Genomic DNA, 24,743 nt, shown 5'->3' with positions numbered 1-24,743 from the left:
TCTGAACCCCTCAATTCCAGCCCGGATCACCCTTCTGCATCTCAAATCCCTCAGCCCCACTCCAGAGCTCGCACCTCCTCCGGAGCTCGCACCTCCTCCGGAGCTCTCATCTCTCCCTCCTTTCCCCCCCGCCCCCAACTCCCTGTCCTAGCCTGGAGCCCCCTCCCACATCCTGAACTCCTCATTTCTGGATCCACCCCAGAGCCTGCACCTCCAGACAGAGGCCCCCCCTGCCCCAGCCCTGATCCCCCTCCCACCCTCCAAACCCCTCTGTCCCAGCATGGAGCACCCTCCTACACCCCAAATACCTCAGCCCCACCCCAGACCCTGCACCTCTAGCCAGAGCCCCCGCACCCTGAACTCCTCATTTCTGGCCCCAACCCAGCACCCGTGCCCCCAGCCAGAGCCCTCACCCTCTCCTGCACCCCAACCCCAATTTCATGAGCATTCATGGCCCACCATACAATTTCCATACCCAGATGTGGCCCGCAGGCTAAAAAGTTTGCCCACCCCTGCCATAAACAGTAACAACAACAAATCTTTCTTATAAAAGCACAAGCTTTCTGAACACAACTTTCTGTAGATATTTGTGAAACTCAATTTAAATCCTGTTTAGCAAAACAGTATTAATTTATCTTTGTGGCATTTTAAACTTGTATATAATGTAAATGACACATAAAAAAACTGTAGATCCTATCTTCATTTTCAGGAGCTCATGTGACTGTTACAGATTCTACACGCACAGTTACACCACCAAGTGGAAGGTAAAATGTCTTTTTTCCTATTGGAAATATAGATACATATATGTAACAGTTGTGGGCTTTTTTTTCTGTCTGATGAATACAGCACCTTTAAAAAGGAGAGAGAGAGAGAGAGAAAATGAGAACACTCTGCACACTTTTATGGTTTTCAGTGTCTAGTATGTATTTTTATATGGCATGTAACTTTCTTGAAACTTTTTTTCTCTCTGAATAAGCTTTGCTTACTTAAGATCAAAAATAGCATGTAGTCAAACTTCCTCTTACTCTTGTCTGTGCGTATATGTACAAGTTCTTCAGAACTCAATGGATATCAGTTTCACTTCAGCCTACATGAGTGATATCTAATAACATAATTCATATGTTATCATTCAGTAATGAGCTTGTCGCATGCAGCAGTATGTCACAAGTATGTGCATCAAGCTTAATCCTTGCCACTGTCTCTTCCATTAAATGTCATACAATTTTACCATTTGGCAGTGTCTGGAACAAGTTAGAAATTCATGAATGTAAAATTTATGTTGCAAAATGCAAATTTTTATAGAATTATATGCTTCTAAATACACATTTTACTAAAAATAGTGCAGTTCTGTAATACTAAATATGCCTTAAAGAAGGTGGGTAGGGAATGAATGATATTGAAAGCCACATATGATACTCCAGAATAGCTACTACATAGCACTGTGAATTTTTTCTCTTAACTTCTTTATATCACTTCCAAGTTGTTGTTAGAGTAATACAAGCACTTCAGAAACTTCCATAAGCATGTTGTTGATTCTTCTTTTTTAATTTTGTGGGTTTTTTCCATCAGTGGCCCTCCTGTCCAAGTGAAAACAGAGCCAAATGAGGATTCTGGTACGTAACTTTGTTTTGTACTTCTTTGCAAAACATTCTGAGCAAGCAGCCGTAATTTCAAGTGGTTGCATTTATATAGTGGTAGACAGTGCAAACAGAAATGCGCTAGAACAGCAGCAATTGACTGCAATAAATAAATATATTAACAAACTCCTTTCTTCATTTAACCAAACTATAGCCTACTAATGACTAAGTACTATAGGATTTAATTGGTCCAAAGTATCCATTTTGCGGACTGAGAAATAATGGTCTATACAGTTTTATAAAACGTCTAATATAATTGTACTAATGACAATGTCCTAAGACCGTAAATAGATGGGAGGATTAGCCTACAACTTCTTCCCCATTTTTCTTTAGTTTTCTACATCCTTTGGGTGGAGGGAAGAATTAACTAGCCCTGTCAGCTATAATATTCAGTCCTAAAATAGGGGCTTAATATCCCTTAATATTTATCCTAGATAGTGTAAATTCACAGATGCTGTGTTGATTAATGATTTTTAGCTCACTTAATACATACGAAGAGTCAATGTGCTTTCTTGTTTTTGTAAAGTAATCAGTCACAGAGAGACTGAAAAGAAGAGGAGTCTAATCTTTGCTGCAAATGTTGCTAGAACATTTGCAGCATTATTAATGCTATTCAGCAGACCCTTGGGGTGGTAATCTTCCTCTAGTCAAAATGTTTTGAAAACACTTTGGAATCCATTTGACGACATGCTTAGAGCATTGCTTAGCAGAATGTAGACCAGTTCAAGGCCCTACAGTGCTGCTACACACAGCAAAATGATTCAGTTCCAGAAGTCTCTAGATTTCAACTGAATTTACTTAAGTGAGCAAAAACTAGTTTACAAGTGCCATGTGCGTAGGAGGAGATGCAAAACTTTTATGATTGGTGATTGTGTACAAGAAGGGAAGAACCCAGCTTGACTTTTTGGATCCAAGGTTGAGTTGCAGGACTAGCAGGTTAGAAAAAAGAAATAGGGTAAATTGAACCTACTTGGTAGGGAAGTTATTGAGATAAAAGAAACCTAGAACTCCACTATGCCATTTTTAAAATATAATAACTTAGCACATTACTTCAAACTGGTTGCTCCTCTTTGTGCAATAAAGACAAGATAGGATTTTGTTTTTGAATCCCTTTATCATGTGTCTGCGTATGTGATTGGGTTACTTTTCGGTTGCTTCTGCAGGAATTTCACTAGAGATGGCAACAGTAACAGTAAAAGAGGAATCGGAGGATCCTGACTACTATCAGTATAATATTCCAGGTAATATTAGCTTGCATGTATTTTGTCACATAAGATCTTATATCCAAGTGTGACAACTGCTGTTTTTTCCTGTCTTTAGACACATTGTAGTTGCGTAGCTAAACTAGACTTCTTTGTTCTAATACAAAACCTCCATGCTGGTAGCCATTTAAGTAACTCTCAATGAAGCAAATAAGCATCCAGTTACTGCAACAGAATTGGCGCTCCCCCACCCCTACGTGGGTAAATGACATTATAGATCACTGAAAGTAAGCTAGTATTAAATAACTACATTGAGCTGGTAGAACTGTGGAAGAACTCTACACTTTATTTTGTTTTGGTGATGGGCTTGCAAAATGTAACCCCAGTGACAACTTTTTGTCACCTTTTTACCAGGCATTGTGCTAAAGGCTGTCTGACTCAACGCTTCATCTACCATAAAAATTTAATTGTCTAAAACTGGTTTAGTTTTTTGCATTGCAAAAGTGTCAGTAAATCTGACAGCATTTTTCATTGATTGCTGTTTGTAGTGATCCAATTTTGGTTTTGTTTTCCGAATTTTTTTTTACATTTTTCTGATTGTGAAAAAAATCCACAATGTGATGCACCTGACCAATCAGGATTGGCAAGAACAAAAACAAATTAAAAAAACTCAAACAAAAAACATTTTTAGGCCTGGCATATAATTCAATTTTTATTTTTTATAATTTCAATATATAATATTGATGTATGCAGTGTTATCTATGTCAGTCACAGGATATTAGAGAGATGAGGAGGATGAGGTAATATCTCTTATTTTACCAATTTCTGGTAAAAGTTAGCTTGAAAGATTTAAATTTTCAGTTGTGGGAAATTATGGAGGCTCAGACAGTAATTACTTAATGACAATAGATACTGAGATTCAAAAAGTTAAAGCTTTATAACCAATAAAACACAAATTATGAACATTGTATATACAAAATATATAAGTAAATAACCTTAAATCAAACTCCAGTTCTCAAGCAGTATTTTTCTTTCTTTGCCTATCTGTAAACTTTGATTATCATTGATGGAAATATTTTTTCATTGGTTTGGGTGTGTACAGTGAAATCAATGTTTATTGACATTTACTGATAAAAAGAAATCTAATCATTCCAAGACTAAACATTTTGCAGAACAAAGTCATGCAAGCATAATTGTGTTAAAGTTTCTGTTAGATTTTTGAAAAAAGAGAGCTTCAAATATATCAAAGTTTTTGCTAAAACTTTTCAAATTTTGGAAAAGGGGGCTATTTTTTGATGGGAGGAAAAAAATTGTTCAGGATATTTTGACCATGTATATAAAAGTCTAAGGATCTTTTTCAGCTATTTACAGCTTTGTCCAGTGTGTGCCTATGGGGCTTAAATTTTGCATATTAGTCTCGACCTGGGAACCATGATATTACTACTCATGCTCAGAATTTAGATTGTAAAATCTCTGGAGTAGGGACTGGCTTTGATATCTGTATACAGTGCCCAGCACAATGGAGCCAAGGACTCTAGGTGCTGCTATAAAACAAACAAGAGTCAGATCCAGATTTCGACAAAGTAGTAATCAGTTGTTATTTTTAGGACCAAATTGTGCCCTCTATATGATGTACAACTCTCGTTGGCTTCACTGGGAGATGCATGCATCTCTGGGGGAAATTTAGACCGTAGTATGAAATGTAATCTGACTCTATTTTTAACAATCAGTATTGAAACAGACTTCATAACTACCCCAGTCTCCTTGCATACATAGCAACACATAGTGATGCAATGTGTTTGCATGAGTTAGGGAAATACCATATATTCAGTAACTCTCTGCTAGGGACTAAATAAAAGAACTAAAGCAACCACCCAAACAAAGCAAAATAAATTACCACATCTGACTTTTACTAACCTAACATCATATTTTCTCCACAAACACAATGTATTTAATTACACTGACTCAAGACCTCTTTATTTCTAACTTGGTGAGAATTCTTATCTCAGAATTCCACATGCACATAGACCTTTTCACAAAACATCGTAAAACTGTATCTCAAGTGTTATAAACACCTCTACCTCGATATAACACGACCCGATATAACACGAATTCGGCTATAACGCGGTAAAGCAGGGGGCGCGGGGCTGCACACTCCGGTGGATCAAAGCAAGTTCAATATAACGCGGTTTCACCTATAACACGGTAAGATTTTTTGGCTCCCGAGGACAGCGTTATATCGAGGTAGAGGTGTAATTCTGTACATCTTGAGCTGATTTTGCCAAATGTTTTGAAACATATTTATGACAAAATTACACACCGACTTCCTATTGGAGGACTCCGTACAGAACGCAGACCATCTCAGGAAATGAAGATAAGATTTTCATGGGAAAAATGAGGGTGAAGTACCTTTAGTGCCAGAACCAGATACCAGCACTGTAACAAGTAACAAGATGGAATTTATTTCTGTACATGAAAATTCATTCATTTTTACAAAAAATGGAGAACAAAAATATAGTGACAAAAACCCTAAGTGACATGCACAATCAGCAATCCTATTTCTCATCAACACTGAATGAAATGAGACCTATTCAAGATATATCATCTGTAGAACTAAACACTTTACTAGCATACTACTTTCTTCGTATGAAAATAATTAATTGTGACTATGAATTCCTCACTCTGTGATCAGTATTCCAATGTACTGAAGGTCGGGGGAGGGATAGCTCAGTGGTTTGAGCATTGGCCTGCTAAACCCAGGGTTGTGAGTTCAATCCTTGAGGGGGCCACTTAGAGATCTGGGGCAAAATCAGTACTTGGTCCTGCTAGTGAAGGCAGGGGGCTGGACTCGATGACCTTTCAAGGTCCCTTCCAGTTCTAGGAGATAGGATATCTCCATTAATTTAATTTAATTTACTTACAACAAGCCAGTTATTCTACCAGCCTAACTAATGCATTCTTCGAAGATACCAGAGATGGCTTGAAATTAAAACAAAGATAACTGAAAACAAAAGGAAAAGTCTGCAAATAAAATGCATCTGACAAAGTGACCAATGAGCTTGTAAACCAGTTATACTTGACAAATCAGCTTGGACCACACAGTGCAGATTCCCTTCAAAACACAATGTGGATGGATAATATAATGTGTTTTGGAATTTGAGGGAATGATGAAATGAGGCAGCAAAAATGGGGAGACATCCAACTGAAGCAAGATGAAATGGAAAAGAATATATTCAATTTGAAAAAAAGAGCCAACCCAAAGCTAGAAAAGAATGACCCTAATGACTCTTAAATTCAAAAGGTTACACTTGCCGTAAAAATACAGAAAGATGTCCAGTTCTAACTACAAATATTTTTTTCTCTAGTGGAGATCATCCAGAATGCTAGAAGGCAGTGTCCCATTTCATCTTGCTAAAAATTGTAAATTCACTTTGCAACAAGTTGATCTGCAATGGTATAAGAGCCAGCCACTGGGAATTCATTTAATAGAATCCATCTTAAAAACCTCTATAGAAAAAGCAGGAATTCATACAGAAAGGAAAATAACAAACCACACTATTACCAAACACTTAATATAGAAGTTAAATGGCCATCAGATATAATTAACTGGCATAATGCAGATAAATGGATACAGACCATTTCAAAGCATAAATGACTATTCAAAAATTCTTCCATTGTTATATACAGTGTTGTTTTAGCCATGTTGATACCAGGATATTACCTCACCCACTTTGTCTCTCTGATATTTTTTATTGGACTATCTTCTGTTGGTGAGAGGCAAACTTTTGAGCTTGGGCAGAGCTCTTCTTCAAGTCTGGGAAATGTCAGCTAAATACAAGGTGGAACTGATGGTTTAGCCTAAGTAGTTAACAAGCATTTCAAGGGACCATTCTAGGCAAAGTGGCCTGTTAACACCCCTTCAGGGAGGAAAGGAAGGCAGGGCAGGGGAAAGCAGGGGGGCAGGGCACCGGGATGAGTAGTTGGGTTCTAGATTGTTGTAATAAGCCATTAATGCAGTATCTCTATTCAGTCCATGATTTCTAGTGTCTAGCGGAGTTATGAATTTAAGCTCCCAGGCTTGTTTTTTTAAAATGTTGTGCAGGTTTCCTTTGAGGATGAGGATTGATAGGTCAGAGGAGATAGTGATCACTTTGTGAAAAGTGTTTGGTGTTGTAGTGTTTTTGTCTGATCATTTTCCTGTGTGAGTTCATTCGAGAGAGTAGTGATTGTCTAGTTTCACCCACATAGTTGCTACTGGGGCATTTAGTGGTACACCACTAAATGAGGTACACCACATTTTGTGATAGGCATGTGTAGTATTCCTGGATCTTGAAAGGTGTGTTGGGGGTGAGGAGTGTTGATCATTGTATCAGTGAAGCTGTGTCTACAGGTTTTGCATCTGTTGTTCTGGCAGTGTCTTGTGCCCCTTGGAGTTGGTGTGTCCTGGGTCTGGGGAGCTTGCTTCTGATAAGTTTCGGATGTTGTTTAAAGCCCAGAAGAGGGGGTTCAGGATGGGGTCCTCCTTAAGTATGAGTTGTAGTTGTTTAATACCCTGTAGGGATTCCGTTGTGAGCCAGAGGAGGTTTTATTTCTGTATTGAAGCTTTTCACAAAATGATCACTCTATGGGCTTGTCTACACTGCCACTTACAGTGCTGAAACTTTCCTCGCTCAGGGGTGTGAAAAAGTTTCAGTGCTGTAAAGTGGCAGTGTAGACAGTGCGCCAGCCCTGGGAGCTACTCCCTTCATTGAGGTGGTATTTTTTTTTTACAGCGCTGGGAGAGCCGCAACTACAGGGCAGCACTTTAATGTCAGCTGTGTAGACATACCCTATATCTGACCTATCAGTTCTCATCCTCAAAGGAAACCTGCACAACACTTTAAAAAGACGATCCTGGAAGCTTAAATTCATAACTCGGCTAGACACAAAAATCATGGGCTGAATAGAGACACTGGATTTATGGCTTATTACAACAATTTGTAACAATTTGTTGTATGGCTTATTACAACAATCACTAACCCCCTCTTTTTGTGACTGTAGAGGTGTTAACAGGCCACTCTACCTTGAATGGTCCCTTACAATATGCGCTAACTAGTTATGCTAAACAGTCTGTTCCACCTTGCATTTAATGGTGACACTCAAAATGCCTTTCCCAGACCTGAAGAAGAGCTCTGTGTGGCTTGAAAGCTTGTCTCTCTCACCAACAGAGGTTGATCCAATAAAAGATATTACTTCACCCACATTGTGTGTCTAATATTTTTCCTGTTACATATGTGATTTTTCTTGTCCCTTAGGGCAGATCTACACTACAGGGCTTAGTCGACCTAAGTTCCGCAACTCCAGCTACGTTATTCACGTAGCTGGAGTTGACGTAGCTTAGGTGGACCTTTTGCGATGTCTACACCACGCTGGGTTGATGGGAGAAACTCTCCCGTCCACTTACCTTACGCTTTTCATTCTGGTGGAGTACTGGAGTTGACGGGAGACCAATCTGGTCGATTTAGCAGATCTTCACTAGACCTGCTAAATCGACCCCTACTGGATCAATCACCACACCCGTCAATCCCTGGTAAGTGTAGACCTGCCCTAAATGTCCCACCTTGTTAGCAGGTGTGGGAATCCAGGAGGGATCTACAGGTCAGTTGCTGAATCTTCAGGGCAGGCATGGCTCATAAGATTTCACCATGAATATAAATGAAGTGGGAGTATCCCTCTGGCACAGGGATCCAGGGCCTGTGACAAGACAGGTCTTGAGGAAAGGAATCCTAGAAAGAGGATTTAGTTTGAGTTCATAGAGTTATTTTGAAATTATCATTTTGGTAATAAACCAGACTCCGAAAGGGGAATGACTTTTACTCTGTAATGCGTATGTAGTTCTTATTTGGAGCTGGGCTGGGACCCTGCCAGTTTACATGTAATACCAAAATAGTAATGGTTGACAAATTAGTCACTGATAGCAATTATGTCACACAGATTTAAGAAACCTGGGACTGGACACTGCCTTTTTTCTGTTTCACTTGGTCATTATTTAATTTCCAAATGAATTCTTATTAATGCTTGAGTACTTTCACTGCCTGTAGCCAAACCTGTTGTAGCCCGCGATTGTTAGGCACGCAGCAGGATTGTGTTTTTTAGATACCCCATGTAAATTGGTGAAGTCCTCGCCTAGTTCCAGACTAGAGCTACATATTCATATAATCCCAAAGTGTCTTGACGCTAAGAGATGAAAAAGAGTATAAAAATTACACACCCACCAGTTGCTCACTTTGTCATGGTAATTTCAACCCTTTTTGAAAATATAGTTTGTCCAATCAAGTTAAGTGAAACTATCCCAAACCACTAAAAGATACCAATTAGTAATCATAATTGTTTTAATGTAATTCCAAGAGATTTTCTCTTCTGAGTGTAGCCTTTCATACACTCATTGAATTGAATGTTCCCCAATCATAATTTTATTCTGATAGTTTTTTAAACTATGGAAACCAAATGTACTTCATTGGTATACTTAATAAAAGGAGCTGGTTTAACACATTAATTTAGTGGCTGAAAAAGTGAATTTTACTATGAAATAGATTTTTCAAGACTTACTTTTGTGTCTCCAAAGCAGGCCCTTCAGAAACTTCAGAAATTGATGAAAAAATTGCTCTTGCAAAGAAGTACACAGGTATTTTTTCAGTTCTGTTTCTCTCAGCAACATTTTCTTACAACCGTGTTGATATTTGGACGCCTGAGTGCTGATTCTCGAGACGCTGCAGTTCTGAGTTTGGTATGAGACGAGTAAGCTCTGGGATCTACATTTTCAAAAGGGACAAGTGTTTTTGGGTGCCTAAATTTTTGGGTGCTGAATTTAAGATACAATAAAAGGGGACCCTGACTTTTTCAGAAGTGCTCTGCCTTCTTAATGTACTCTCTTAACATCAGGCCCTTTTCAGACAAATTTTGAGGCATCAAAAATTGCTAGCAATTCTTGAAAATTTAGGCCTTGTTTCCATTGCAGTTTGGTGTGTAAAATTAATGTTTTCACCCCTCAGCTCACAGAGAGCCGAGAACTTTTAATAACCCTCTCTGCATGCCACATTTCAAATTTGATTCTTTTTAAAAGTGTATTATAGGTTGGGGGATTGGAGTGGGGAAGAAAGCATGGGGGGGAGACAATTTAATGGGAAAAGTGTTTGTGTGTGTGTGGTGAGGGAAGATGGTTCTTTGCACGAATTGAAAATCTGGTGAAACGATGTGCCCATCCCCCACCCCCAAAAAATCAGTGGTCGTAGAGTGAGTAAGTGTGTGTGTGTATATATATATATATATATATAAATATAAAAATGCCCATTTAGAAAAAGGTAATTTGTATCTCAAGAAAGACTCTTCCGTATAAAGGTCAGAGTGCTTTTGCTTTCATGAATTTTTCAGATTCAAAAATTGAGATGCATTTTTTCAGTTCATGTGGATTTTAGATATTTATTGTTTTAAACTTGCCTTATTAAAATATTGTTTTGACTAGTTAATGTTAACATAAGTTACTCTGTATTTTTATTATGGTATATTTTACTTTATATTTATCTAAGGAAGCCACCAGGGTTCCGATTGCAGTGAAGGAACAGATGTGGAAGTACCAGTAGAAGGTTAGAGATAAATATTTGAAAACAATAAAACTTCAGTATATTGAAACTGTACATTATCTCCTCAACCATTCTCCTTGCACATGGATGGCTGGTTATTCCACCCCCCCCCCCCCCGAATCATGACCGTGAATGACTTATTGTGATGGGAGTGATCTTTTTTTTTAAAATCATTATTTGCATTTATGCCCATCATCATAAAATCGAAACGCTATTACATGAATTCAGAAATATCCTCCAACCAGGTTTGTTCCACCCCAGATCATAAACTCATGGGTTTTGTGGGCAAGTTATGATGGCAACAGTATTCATTGTTACAATCCTTATTATTTGAATTTCAGAGGTGCTTATCACATAGTGTGTAGATGGCATTGCATTAATTTAGAAGTGCATTAGGTCCCTCAAAAAAGGAAAATAAAGTTCTCTGCTCTTCCAGTCTGCATTAATAAAACCATGTGCCTGGGAGGAAATAATCTGGGTGCATTGCTTCCCCAAGCAAGTGTCATGACCACTTTGATACTTAATTGTTGAGAGAACCAGAAGAAAGAAATGAGTGTTATAGGGCAACCTGAAAGGGATAAGACCGAGGCTTAACCTTATGTTTGGCAGTACTGAATTCCACAACCACATACCCTCCACGAAGAATGCCTGATCTAGGCTTCTACTTGTTTAAACCTCAGCTCCATTATCCATGTCGTTCTTAAATCTGTTTTCTCTTTTGTTAAATGAGAACTACTGAATTGAAAGTTTCACCCTTTTTTGCTAAGAACTAAAAACTTATCCATGCTTCAAGTTAAGTTAGTATGTTTAAAAAAGATGCTGGGGGAATTCAGAAAATTACAAGCAATTAAGCCTTACTTCACTACTAGGGAAATTGATTTGTAATTTAAAAGGAGTAAAAGAAATGGCTAGATTGACATATGATATGGACAAGCTAGGATGGTTTATAAATCATTCATCTATAATCTACTAAAATTCTTTGTGCCCACAAATTAGTGCCTAAGGGAGAAGAATCAGTTGATGATTGGATTTTCAAAAAGCCTTTGACTAAGTTCCTCATGAGAAGCTATTAAGGAAACTAAGGATATACAAGATTTAGTGAATGGGCAACACAATAGCAAATGCACATCAGAAGGAATAACTTTAACTACATAGAACTGAGTTTTAAATTGATTGAAACCATTCAAGAAGAACCTGCCGCATCATTAACCTGCCTTAAATGTGCAGCGTGGGTAAAACAAACATGTTAGGACATATAAAGAATGATAGACAAAATAGTAGTGAAAATATTCTAATGTTATATAAATAGATAGTATGTTTGGTATATGAAAAATATGCCTGGTATATAAGAGGTAAATTTACCCTTTAAAACAGGGGTTCTCAAACTGGGGGTCAGGACCCCTCAGGGGATCGTGAGGTTATTACTTGGGAGTGTTGCGAGCTGTCAGCCTCTACCCCAAACCCCGCTTTGCCTCCAGCATTTATAATGGTGTTAAATATGTAAAAAGGTGTTTTTCATTTATAACGGGTGTCGCACTCAGAGGCTTGGTATGTGAAAGGGTCACCAGTAAAAAAGTTTGAGAACCACTGCTTTAAAACAAGTAGAAGGAGGCAGTCAGTGAAACTGAATGGTAACCCATTTAAAATAGAAAAGATGATTTTTTGAAACACACACACGCACACACACGCACACACACACACACACACACCACGTAACATCTGGAACCTATTGCCACAAAGTTGTCATTGAGGCCAAGAGGTGCTTCGAGATCAAAAAGGTTTATCTATTTTATATTGGTAATATCTACAGGTTGCATTATATAAGACTTGCTTCAGGGAATAAGCCAACCACTAATTGACAAGGTTTAAGAAGAAATGACTCTACTCTTCTGGGTATACTATTTCATAACTGTCCACTATGTGACTTCTTGCATGTTCCTCTGAAGGATGTCAGACACTGGATACTGGACTAGATGGACTGCTTGTCTGATCTTCTGTGGCTAAAGGACCAGGACATCATAATCCTCTTTGTCCTTTGAGTTTACCAGTTATTTGTGTTACTCGTGAATTAAATGGAACAAGTGTAAAAGTTTTTCTGAACCAGGTGATAGATTTGACATAGGTGATGTGCTCTATTTAATATGTTACAGTAGCTGTTGCTGATCACTATATGATATAAAGTGAAAAGCAATGATGAAGGGAGATTGCTCCCTACTGACTACCAAACAAAACACAAGTCCATGGGGCCGGATGCGCTGCATCCGAGGGTGCTAAAGGAGTTGGCGGGTGAGATTGCAGAGCCATTAGCCATTATTTTTGAAAACTCATGGCGATCGGGGGAGGTCCCAGATGACTGGAAAAAGGCTAATGTAGTGCCCATCTTTAAAAAAGGGAAGGAGGAGGATCCGTGGAACTACAGGCCAGTCAGCCTCACCTCAGTCCCTGGAAAAATCATGGAGCAGGTCCTCAAGGAATCAATTATGAAACATTTAGAGGAGAGGAAAGTGATCAGGAATAGTCAGCATGGATTCACGAAGGGGAAGTTGTGCCTGACTAACCTAATTGCCTTCTATGATGAGATAACTGGCTCTGTGGATGAGGGGAAAGCAGTGGATGTGTTATTCCTTGACTTTAGCAAAGCTTTTGATACGGTCTCCCACAGTATTCTTGCTGCCAAGTTAAAGAAGTTTGGGCTGGATGAATGGACTGTAAGGTGGATAGAAAGCTGGCTAGATCGTCGGGCTCAACGGGTAGTGATCAATGGCTCCATGTCTAGTTGGCAGCCGGTTTCAAGCGGAGTGCCCCAAGGGTCGGTCCTGGGGCCGGTTTTGTTTAATATCTTTATTAATGATCTGGAGGATGGTGTGGACTGCACTCTCAGCAAGTTTGCAGATGACACTAAACTAGGAGGCGTGGTAGATACACTAGAGGGTAGGGATCGGATACAGAGGGACCTAGACAAATTAGAGGATTGGGCCGAAAAAAACCTGATGAGGTTCAACAAGGACAAGTGCAGAGTCCTGCACTTAGGACGGAAGAATCCCATGCACTGCTACAGACTAGGGACCGAATGGCTAGGTAGCAGTTCTGCAGAAAAGGACCTAGGGGTCACAGTGGACGAGAAGCTGGATATGAGTCAACAGTGTGCTCTTATTGCCAAGAAGGCTAACGGCATTTTGGGCTGTATAAGTAGGGGCATTGCCAGCAGATCGAGGAACGTGATCGTTCCCCTTTATTCGACATTGGTGAGGCCTCATCTGGAATACTGTGTCCAGTTTTGGGCCCCACACTACAAGAAGGATGTGGAAAAATTGGAAAGAGTCCAGCGGAGGGCAACAAAAATGATTAGGGGTCTGGAGCACGACTTATGAGGAGAGGCTGAGGGAACTGGGATTGTTTAGTCTCCAGAAGAGAAGAATGAGGGGGGATTTGATAGCAGCCTTCAACTACCTGAAGGGGGGTTCCAAAGAGGATGGAGCTCGGCTGTTCTCAGTGGTGGCAGATGACAGAACAAGGAGCAATGGTCTCAAGTTGCAGTGGGAGAGGTCCAGGTTGGATATCAGGAAAAACTATTTCACTAGGAGGGTGGTGAAGCACTGGAATGCGTTACCTAGGGAGGTGGTGCAGTCTCCTTCCTTGGAGGCTTTTAAGGCCCGGCTTGATAAAGCCCTGGCTGGGATGATTTAGCTGGGAATTGGTCCTGCTTTGAGCAGGGGGTTGGACTAGATGACCTCTTGAGGTCCCTTCCAACTCTGATATTCTATGATTCTATGATTATGCTTCTAGCTTAGAGATCTCAAAAACAGTGTTAATCCAGGTGTACAAACATAGTGCCTTCTAACTAGAGAATCTGCATAAAGCTTAACCATTTCAAACAAGAATCAGCTTCCTTTTTTAAAAATTCATCCACTGTATATGTTTTTCCCCACTCGATACTGTTAAGCCAAATCCTGTTGACTATACTGATGCATGTTGGCCCACTGAGGTCAGTTTGACTCTCCATCATTTTTCCACTGTTAACATTGTAATCTGTAATGAAAATTATTTTAGCACAACCGGAACAAGTCTGCCAGTATCTTATGAATGATGGCAGAAAATCTATAATCTATTAGGGCACAAAGCCTTTGTTTACATTTTTAAGTAATCCTTGATAACAATGAGGAATTATTTATGATTACATGAATCCTATTAAGCCAGGAATAAGAAATTTCCTATGTCATTAATGCTAGCTCTCTGCACTGCTGCACATGCAATTTAGCACGTATAATCCTCACCTCCTCACCTTTGTCTAGAAATGCTTAAAGGCTTGTGGTAGTGTCTTTGTTCTTGGGTTTTTTTAATTCAGTGTGCAACAAACATATTAATATGCCATTAGGCTTCTGTGACAAGTGGCAGTGTGAACACTAAATTGCTGAATGCTTGGGTAAAAGTACTTCAGAGTGCATGTGCCATTCTGAAATTCTTTTGCGATTTGTTTTTGTCCTCAGATTCTTCTCAGCATGCCCCTTCTGAAACAAGTGAGGACCCTGAAGTTGAGGTTACCATTGAAGGTTAGTTTTTCCAACTCCTGAATTCCAATCTTTTTGGGTTCTCTTGGTAACAAAAGCCTTTCACAATTGTCTGACTGAGTATGCATGATGTTTTCTTTCACCCACTACCTAGAGTAGAATAAATTTGAGAACTACCATATAAGCACACTTACTCCAAGAAGTTCAGTAAAAACACAACATATCAAAAACATGGTGATTAAATCTTTTGTCAATTTTTTCAAGCATTTTTTGCATTAATAGTACAAAATATTCATTACTCTAACTGCAAGGTAAAATTTAAGACTATGAAGGACATATTCATTCTTAAAAAAGAGAGGCATTTTAGTCACGTACAAATTCCTAGTTAAAGACACGCTTGTAGAAAGGATGCATGAGTTGCATGTACAAGTACTGTAACTGAAGCTTTAAACTAATTGTCTGATGCTGATTAAAAATCTATTGGCAAGATAACAGTTGTTTCAGCCTCTGATTTGTAATAAGTGTGTTCGGTGATGTAGCTGCAGTGAAAGTAGTGTAGTGTCACTCAAGCAATTACATTGCTTTTGTACTAGAAGACTGATTGGAAGTCCTCTGCCATACAAGTAAAACCACACTGAAAAGTTGACTCCTATCACAGAGCCAAAGAGAGACGAGTGGCTACAAATTAAAATATATACTGTGCTTTCGAAATGGAATACACTCAAGATATCCTGGGGAAAATTATCTCTAGTATGAGACTGGCTTCAGTTTTCTTTTTCTAATTATCAAGTTTTCTTATCTAGGATTGCAAATATTGCAAATGTAAAAGGATTTTGTTATAAGACTTAATAACATGAAAAAAGTCAAAGTTCTGGCATAGTTTTGGATTTGTTTGTTGGGTTGCTAAACCTCTTTCATCAGAGCAGAAAGACCTGAGACCTTTATCAACTGCTTTCCTTAACTGCATTTTCTGTCCGTTAGGTGAATTTGGCCTCAGGAGCATAACTAGACTCTGGAGAAGGGATCCTTATAGCACAGAAATGAGAGAGTCAAAGGGTCTTATTTCCTGCTTGCTGCAACTATACCCATGAATCTACTGGAATTTAAAAACTTCAGAACAACCCCTGATTTTCTGAGCTCTTGTTAAATGAAACTCGTTCATGTCTCACGGGCAGGGCCAGCTCTACCATTTTTGCCGCCCCAAGCAAAAAACAAACAAACAAAAAAAGGGCTCGGACTGCCGCCGCCCGAACTGCTGAAGTGCAAAAAAAAAAAAAGGCTGCCCGGACTCTGCCGCCCCAAGAATGGACGGAATGCCGCCCCTTAGCATGTGCCGCCCCAGGCACGTGCTTGCTCTGCTGGTGCCTGGAGCCGGCCCTGCTCACAGGGTTATACTGCTTTGAAGCTCTATTTCTGTGGAGCTCTTCTGCAGGGACATATGTACCATAAGAGCCTGTAGAGCTTACTTTAGTCCTGTGTAGGCCCTAAATTTGGGTAGTGCATTTCAAGACTTAGGCCTGATCTGCACTCAAAGTTATATTGGCATAGCTACATTGGCCAGGATGTAAAAAAACACATCCCTGACCAACATAACTATGCTGACAAACCCCCAGTGTAGATGCAGCTATGTCAACAGAAGAGTTTTTCCATCAACATAGCTAATGTCATTTGGGGAGATGGTGTTCCTGTGCTGACAGGAAAAACTTCTTTGGGCAGTGTAAGATGCATCTACCTTATGGGGCTATGCTGGTGTAGTCTATGCAACGTAGGCATACCTTCAGTGGATAGATTTTCTAGTCAATCAGATAAATGTTTAGTAAATGTTAATTTACTTTTGCTGTCCCATGATGACTTTGTGACCAAGCATATGTTCAGAACGCCGCTTAGTTCTTGCTTCATTTAACATCTTCTCCAGGAAAATGTGAAATAAATTTTGCTACATCCTGGGGCCCTTACTCTCCTAAGTAGTTTTAACACAGCCAGATACTCATGTGAGTACTTCTAGATTTAAAGAGAGTAAGGTTGCAGATTTGGGCCCTTAATAAGGCACTGATTGATACTTCTATTAGAACTCTGAGACTCCAAAACAGGGCCAACGCTGTAAAATACTTGTCTGGATAAAAGCATCAGTGATGCATCTCCTCTTTATTTTTAAGATGATGAGGACTACTTACCACCCAACAAGAGGCCGAAGAACACTGAGTCAGCAAATGAGGCTGCCAATGCTGGGAGAAGAAAAGTGAGAGAATTCAATTTTGGTAAGATTCAAATTCAAGTTTATCTCTGTCATTTGCTTCCTGAAAAAGTTTCTTCTTGATGACTCTAGATAACATCAGGTTGTGGGACTTTTGAAGAGATAAGTAGAGGCATTCAGTTAACAGCCTATATTTCTTTGTAGATATATTGCTGCAGAGCAAACAGTTGTCAGCCACCTGTATTTGTTCACCTGTAAAATGTTCCTCTTGCCAAAATTTGGACTAACCAAAGTTGTAGCTTTTATAAACCATTTGGAAGCCATTGTGGTGGAGAGGAGGAAACCTGAATAATATCAACATTAGAAATAAGATAACATGAAGTAGAAATCAGTTTAGCCATTTTCTCGTCTGACCTCTTGAGAGAAAATCTGAGAAAAGAGTGAGGCCGGTCACTTTCACTTCAGCTTAATGGATAACTGGAGGTCCTAGGTCAGGAGCCAGTCCTAGTCAGTTTCTCTCCACATTTCAAGTGACACAGCAAAGGTGTGCCAAGGGGAGCCATGCTGGGGAAAAGAAGGGGGACTCCTTCATGGTGAGTAGCCTGGCTTAGGCCTTGTCTCCATGGGAAAGTGATTTTTTTTTTTTAACATTGGTTTTTCTGTTATAACACATACAGAGTAATTGTAGCGAAAGAGTGCATCCACATGCTTTGTTTATTCTGGCTTAAGCTACTTCCCTTTTGGATCGTGGTGTCCACAGAGCACTGTGATTTTTTTTAATTAGCCACACAGCGTACTGGACAGATGCACAGTGTAGTGTTCAGTCCAGTGTTCTGCCATTAGGCTGTATGCACTCTGGGATTTTTCTCATAGCATATTGTGGGATGCCTACCAGAACATACTAGGATTTGGGCTCAGACTAAACAATTCCCCTGGCTCACCTGTGTCTTGTGAGGCAAGTACCATTTTCAAACTGCTATCAGACAGCGTGGAGAAAACGTGCCGAACACCATGATCCTGACTGTCATGAATGTGAAGGAGCTGCTGCACCTCTCTGTTGGTGTTCATGGCTTTGGATGGGTTGCGAGACAGCCACAGCCGCATGGGTCGAGGAGGAGTTTGAAATAAAGCTGTTACTTCTGCACGACACTTTCCTGAAGCGGCTCCACTCAATGGAGCACCGCTTTTGCACTCAGCAAACTTAACGCTTACGGGCAGGACATGATAATGATGCAGAACTGGCATGACCAGCACTGGCTGCAGAACTTCGCAATGACAAAAGATACTTTTCTAGAAATCTGTGCAAAGCCTCCCCCTGGAGTTGCAGTGGTGGAACACCAACAGGGGGGTTCCCCTTCACATTAAGAAGTGTACAGCCAAAACCCTTTGGAAGTTCACCGGCCCTTATTTCTACCAGTCAGTAGCTAACCAGTTTGGTGTTGGCAGATCAACTGTCTGGACTGTTCTCACGGAAGTGTGCAGTGCTATTGACAAGGTGCTGTTGGGCCATGTCATAAAGCTTGGGAGTGCACAGGAGGTTATTGATAGATTTGCACAAATGGCATTCCCACATTGTATTGGGACTATTGATGGGACCCATGTATCAATTCTTTGCCCCTCAGACTTCATCAGAAAAAGGTATTTGTCCGTGGTGTGCTGCAAGGCCTGGTTGATCACTGTGGAAGGTTCACCGATAATAATATAGGGTAGTCTGGCAAGTTCAAAATTGCCAGGAACTGGAGAAACTCAGCCCTGTTTACTCCAATGAAAAAAGGAACTTTTGCTCCCAGGACCACTATGGACGTTAATAGTGTTGCGATTCCTCCTGTCATTCTGGGAAACCCAGCTTATCCTCTGCTTCCTTTCGAAGCCTTTTACTGGACACATGGACAGGAGAAGGATGCAGTTTAACTATACCCTGAGTAGCTACGGTATGACAGTGGAATGTGCTTTTGAAAGATGGAAGGGAAAGTGGAACTGTCTTATATCCTAACAAGACCGGATGCTTGTGAGCCATATCTGCCCTGTGAGATAGGTGCTTGCTGTGTTTTGCCCAGCATCTGAGAGAGCAAGGGAGAAATCCTCACTGATGGCGGAGAGATTTTTCTCAATGTGAATAGTCAGAGACGGTGCCTCTAATGTGCCACAACTGGTTGGGGAAACAGTGTCAAGGGAAACATTGTGCTCCTACTTTGAAGCCAGAGTGCAATGGATAGAAAATGAATATACTGTAACCAAATGAATGGTGGATGGGTGTGCATGAGAGAGGGAGAGAGGGAACATTTTATTAGGAAGTGATGTTTTTATGGGCGAAAGGAGATTTCTCAACTGAGTTTTTCATGTTAAATGCATCTTAGCAGAGATGTATTTGACAAGGTCTGAGAACACATTCTTCCACGTCATCTTTTGCTTCACGCAGAGACTTTTCAGATGCTCAGCTGATTAAGGCTCCCTGTCTATCAGGACGGTGGCATTTCATATGGTAGGGAGGACAGAGAAAAGGTGCAAGTAGATAGTGCTCTCCATGACAACAGTAAGTTGATATTCCTCATTTTTTGGAATGCCATTGCTATCTGCTCTTCCCAGTCTGGGGTGAGCGTGGACATTTTCCACCTTCCCCTTCCTGTAGGACCTCTGTATCAGTGCTGGCTGGGAGATTGGTGGGTAATGGAAGATGCGGGGGTAGGGGGCAGGCTAGTAATTCGATGTGCGTCTCTATAGGCAACCCTTACTGGAGCGTGTTACCCTTAGGTGTGTTCCCAATACGTAGAGGATGGCTTTGTTCAAAGTCAGTGGGCAAACCAGTGAACTATGCAGTGCTATTGTTTCCTAGGATGGTGCCCCCATGCCCTAAGTTGGTCCAGGAGAGGAAGGGAAATGCCATCTATCTTGGCAGCCCCAAAAAAGCTGCATTGGTTTACAATGTGCATGCCAAACAGAGGACTATCTTTGCTTTAAATTCTGTTTTTATAACTCATGCAGATCAGGAGCACTACAAAATAAGGAGACTTTTGCAGTAATTGGTTTAAAATTAAGGGGTGGTTAATACTGAAGGTCAGATGAAAATTAGCCATGAATGCTTTATAATCCCTATGCATTTTGAAATGTGTCTAGCCTAATTTTGGCAATTTTCGTGATAAAATGTAAAGGTAGCTAAAAGCTTGGGGCACTGATTAAACTGTGAACCAAACTACTTTTTCTGTGGCTTTTTCTCCTATTGTATCTGCTGTTAAAATAAACCTGCTTTGAAATGTGTTTGGTTTTTCTTTTAACCCCTGCAGTACCACCATCTTGGAGAATCACACAGGAAGGGGGATGGGACAATGAGTGGTATGTTTGGCCAGTGGTTATGGAATTTGATACTTCAGTGGAATAAACCTTTTAGGCCTTAAAGGGAAGATGCCATTTTGAGGACACTAAAGGAAGGTTGGGGAGAGCTGATTAGGCAGAGACTCCACCCAAAATGGCAGCATCCAGCCAACACCTGGAACACAGTTGTTTAAGAAATCTCCTTAGATAGTTGTACTGTGTTACAGTACCTAATACTTAGTAGTATTTCTTCCCTATACAGCAGTTTCAGGCTGGCTTTCTGCCTGGATTTCTCTGGTTCTTGGGTCTCTGGCTCAGGGTTTGGCATGACAAAGAGATCTTGGCTGTCTGGGAGAACCTCCTGGATTAGGTCCAGGGTTGCTTGGGTGCCTTTGATGGTCTCTTGGGTACTTCCAAGGCCACCATCCCAAAACAGTCCATGCAGGTCCCACCAGGTCTAGTGCTTAAGAATGGGGAGTCCCCAGCAGAGATTCTCCTGTGAATCGCTAAATCCAAAGCAGATTGATGAGTGCAGGGTGAGATACCAGATAATTTGGAAAAAAAAAAAAAAGTTTGTATGGCCACAAGGGCATTTATCCTGAAAAAATTTAGTTATTCCAAAAAAGTTTGCCATGTGGACAAGGCCTTGTTCTTACCTAAGCTTGAAATACACAGGTTGACATCCAAGAAATTGCATATAAAAATCAATTATAACCCCTGAAGCTGTATGTATTTTCCAATAGGAGATTTGATACTTAAAACAGATTTTGGTATAGACTTGAAACTGAACTCTGTATCTCCTTTTACATGAGAGAGAGATTTTCAGCAAAAGGAGGTGTAATGGCTAAACGTATCAATCTGACTTTGAGCTTGTAACTGGAGAGGTCAGAAAAGTCTACTCTACATACAGGCAACAAAAATGCTTGCTTAGTAGTCACTAAAAGCCAGCCAGCAGCTGGCACCATCTTCAAAAAGCCAGTAGTCTCTTCCTAAAGGTATTGAATTGATATGAGAACAAGATGCAATTTCTGTCACAGAACTTAAACTGTTTAAAAATATTGCGGTTCAATCCAGTTCACCGTACAACACACAACTGGATTTGGATAACGTCTGTCTTGCAGTCTGCATCTTCTTTCAGAAATAGGAATTGTATGGATGACTTGCAAATCCAGCCAACATCAGGACTTTGGCAAATACTGGATTAATGAAGAGGATGGCATGATGCCTCCTGACCCATGTAGTTTTACAGATTTGCGCCAAAACAGCTTCATGTACTCGATGTAAACTTTATCAAGCTTTCCTAATTAAGCTTCTCAGGCTCTGGATTTAAATAACTGTCAATAGCTGCTGAAAATTGACTTTACCCCTGATGGTGGTGTGAGCTGCTGACTGACACGTCGAAGAAAACCCATTTTTTGGACTAATTTTAGCCCATTTTTGTTCTTTAATTTTTTTAAACTTGGTTTAACATCTGCACAAGTTTTGGAGGTAATCTTAAACATTTTATTCTATCCTATTTCTTTGATATACATGTATATTGAGATGTAGAGTGTGTACCAGACCCCTATATATATATTGAGATGTAGAGTGTGTATCACACCCCCACATGAATCTGTGTGCGTGTGAGCTATAAAGACATACTGTTTATTCCAGAATTCATAGCAAAACACTCTTTGTAAAGGCTCGATCTCATTTGTAGTCTAACGTGTCCTCCTTTTTTCCTTACAGAGAAATGGAATGCCCGAATTACAGACTTGAGAAAGCAGGTTGAAGAATTATTTGAAAGAAAATATGGTATGTGTTAACAAACTCCTTTCCAAACAATTGCCTCTAGCCCTTTGACAGCGGAAGTCTCAACTTTTTGGCATGCATCCTGTTTTTTGGCTCTGGAACATGCCAGGACTGACAGCACTGAAGGGTTTAATTTCATACAAGACTTAAAGCTGGAGAAAATAGCTCTTTATGAACACGTGGGCCAGGATTTTCAAACTTGGGTGCCTGAGGTTAGGCACCTAACTAAGTAACTTTATTCTTCAATCATGCAGAGCATTCTGATCTCCCATAAACTCTAATCTTAGGCATCCCCATTTGAAAGTTCTGACCTTTACTCTTACTAGCAATAAATCAAGTCCTTACATAAAGTAATATTTAGATCTGTTACTTGGAAGGCCCTTCCTATGGTAATTATTTGCTTCTTTGCTGTTGTGGATGGCACAGTGTTTGTTTGTTTTTAAAATGAAGCAACAATCATGTGATCCCTAAAAGGAGAAGGGAGTGCATGTGTCAGACTGTGAGGCTGATTGTCATGTGTTGCAGTCAGAATCATTTCTGTGACTGTACAAGAGAGGCGACCAACTGCATTTGTTGACAGAGGGGCAAAGGTTATTACGTTCTTTGAAATTGATATTTTTTTCTGGTACCCATCTATTGTTAAAAATGGGAGTATCTTTTTGGATGTCATTCAAAACTGGAGTCGTGACCACTTAGTCATTAAATATCCAGGGCCAGATTCTCATCTGGCATAAATCTGCATAGCACCATTGAACTCAAATGATGGCTAACTAAATTGGCCTGATTTTAGTGGTGCTACACAGACATAAATCAGCTGAGAATCTGGCTTATAATATCTGGTTTTGCTGTGGAGGGGAGTTGTAGTCCCAGTGGCACCACCTAACTTTAAATTTGGTGGTTGCATTTAGCCTCCCTGAAAGAGTCTGATAGTTTCAGTTAGTGAAGGACAGTCCTGCAGCCATCTGTCTGAATTGATACTTGAGGTTATGGTGCATGCTTCAAAATCTGTCACCTTCTGTCCTAGAAGTGGCTGCATATCAGTGAAGGGTAAAGTGATCCCATATTCAGAATCAAATTCTGTCCTCCTGTATGTATGCATATCTCCTACATTTCAATGAGTTGTGGATGTCCAGAATTGTGCCTATTCTTTGTAATATTACTCAGGATTTCTAGGTGAAAGGTGCTTTACAAATGTCAGTCATTATTATTTACTACTGACACTTTGAGTATTCTCTTTTTTGTATTTGGATGTAAAGTAAATGTACAAATGTATTATAGTGTAAACGCAATTCCTTAGCTGGTGAATACAGATCAATTTGCAAAATGAAAATCTAGTTATGGTAGAATTTGAATACCAAACCTTGTAAGGATCCAAATCAAGAAACTTCACTGCAGACTGTACTGCTGATTATGTCTTTGCTCTGTCTGGAGATAAGAGAATCTGCTAAACATTTTATTGATTTAAGAAAAATAAAGATTTCGACTTGTAAAAACTTACCTGTTGTTAGTTATTTATTTAAATAGCATTCTCGTTATTATTTTAAATCTGTTTTTGGTTGATGCCTTGTAGTGATCTGCCCTTCGGAATTTTGGTGTTGCACCTTTATCTTTGTTTCCCTGTGGCCATTTGTAGTTTACAAACATTTCTTTCCTTCTGAAGCTGTTCCCTTGGGTTTGTGATGCTTCTCACCACTCACCCACTGATTTACTTGGCAGACCTCTAGTATTGTAATAAAACTTCCCTAATGAAGGATTAATATAATATGTGGCAAGTTTCATGGATTGCCATGTGATCATTCTGTGGAGATCATCTCTGAATATGCCATTTCCTAAAAATTTCTCCAGATGTCCCGTTCCAGTTTGGGCCTATATATACTAGGGTTGAAACCATATTAGCAACAACTGTGTTCAAACTAGACTATCTTCCTACAATTTTCTATCATATTTATAACCTTATGCAGAATATAGGACTAATAAACAATATTTTCAAAGTTTCCTCTTTTGTGTAACTTGCACATTGGCCTGCCTGAAATAATAATATGTTTCTTTCAAAGTAGGACTTCAAATAATGTGTATTTAAATGCCCTTAAATACTCGATTGGCTCTTCCCCATATATAAAATGTGATTAAGCATTTGGTATACAGCTAACTTGATTATTTTGAACACAGCCTATGTCTGACTGGCTGCGTCCACATTGAATTATGTCACTTGAGAAAGTGCCCTGGCCGCCATATACTTTCAGAAGTCATTAACGCAGCTGACATTACTCTGATTTGGCCTTAACTCAGATTGCTGCACTTGTAGTTAGTGGCTCACTTAACTGGACCTCATCCTGATTCTACTGGAATCCATGACAAAACTCCTATTAACTGTAAAGGGAACAGGATCAGGCCTACAGCATGAAATCTCACTACTGAGTCTTGTGCAATATCTAGGCAATACAAGGAGTTAGGAAAAGAGTTGCAGCTGGTACATGGTGCTC

At 39.9% G+C, this 24,743-nt stretch overlaps 1 protein-coding gene across 8 annotated transcripts in view; it reads left to right on the top strand.

Annotated features, from left to right (window-relative positions):
* The window catches only part of GTF2I (general transcription factor IIi), an 81,582-nt gene that overhangs the window by 30,525 nt on the left and 26,314 nt on the right, over positions 1-24,743 (top strand). For 4 of the 8 annotated variants that reach the window (XR_508499.4, XR_006176256.2, XR_010593924.1 and 1 more), the window contains exons 7-14: positions 710-764; positions 1,570-1,613; positions 2,801-2,878; positions 9,444-9,503; positions 10,405-10,461; positions 14,946-15,008; positions 17,123-17,224; positions 22,198-22,263. Coding sequence is in view for 3 of the 8 variants with exons in the window: in XM_024103456.3 (XP_023959224.2) it covers positions 710-764; positions 1,570-1,613; positions 2,801-2,878; positions 9,444-9,503; positions 10,405-10,461; positions 14,946-15,008; positions 17,123-17,224; positions 22,198-22,263 (525 nt within the window). In the remaining 5 variants the exon portion in view is untranslated. The remainder of the gene's footprint in view (positions 1-709; positions 765-1,569; positions 1,614-2,800; positions 2,879-9,443; positions 9,504-10,404; positions 10,462-14,945; positions 15,009-17,122; positions 17,225-22,197; positions 22,264-24,743) is intronic. The other 4 variants (XR_010593922.1, XM_008166142.4, XR_010593923.1 and 1 more) reach the window with 2 other exon arrangements.

Source organism: Chrysemys picta, chromosome 19 (assembly GCF_011386835.1).
Source record: "Chrysemys picta bellii isolate R12L10 chromosome 19, ASM1138683v2, whole genome shotgun sequence".
Taxonomy (NCBI): Eukaryota; Metazoa; Chordata; order Testudines; family Emydidae; genus Chrysemys; species Chrysemys picta.
This window is presented reverse-complemented; position numbering and strand designations above follow the sequence as displayed.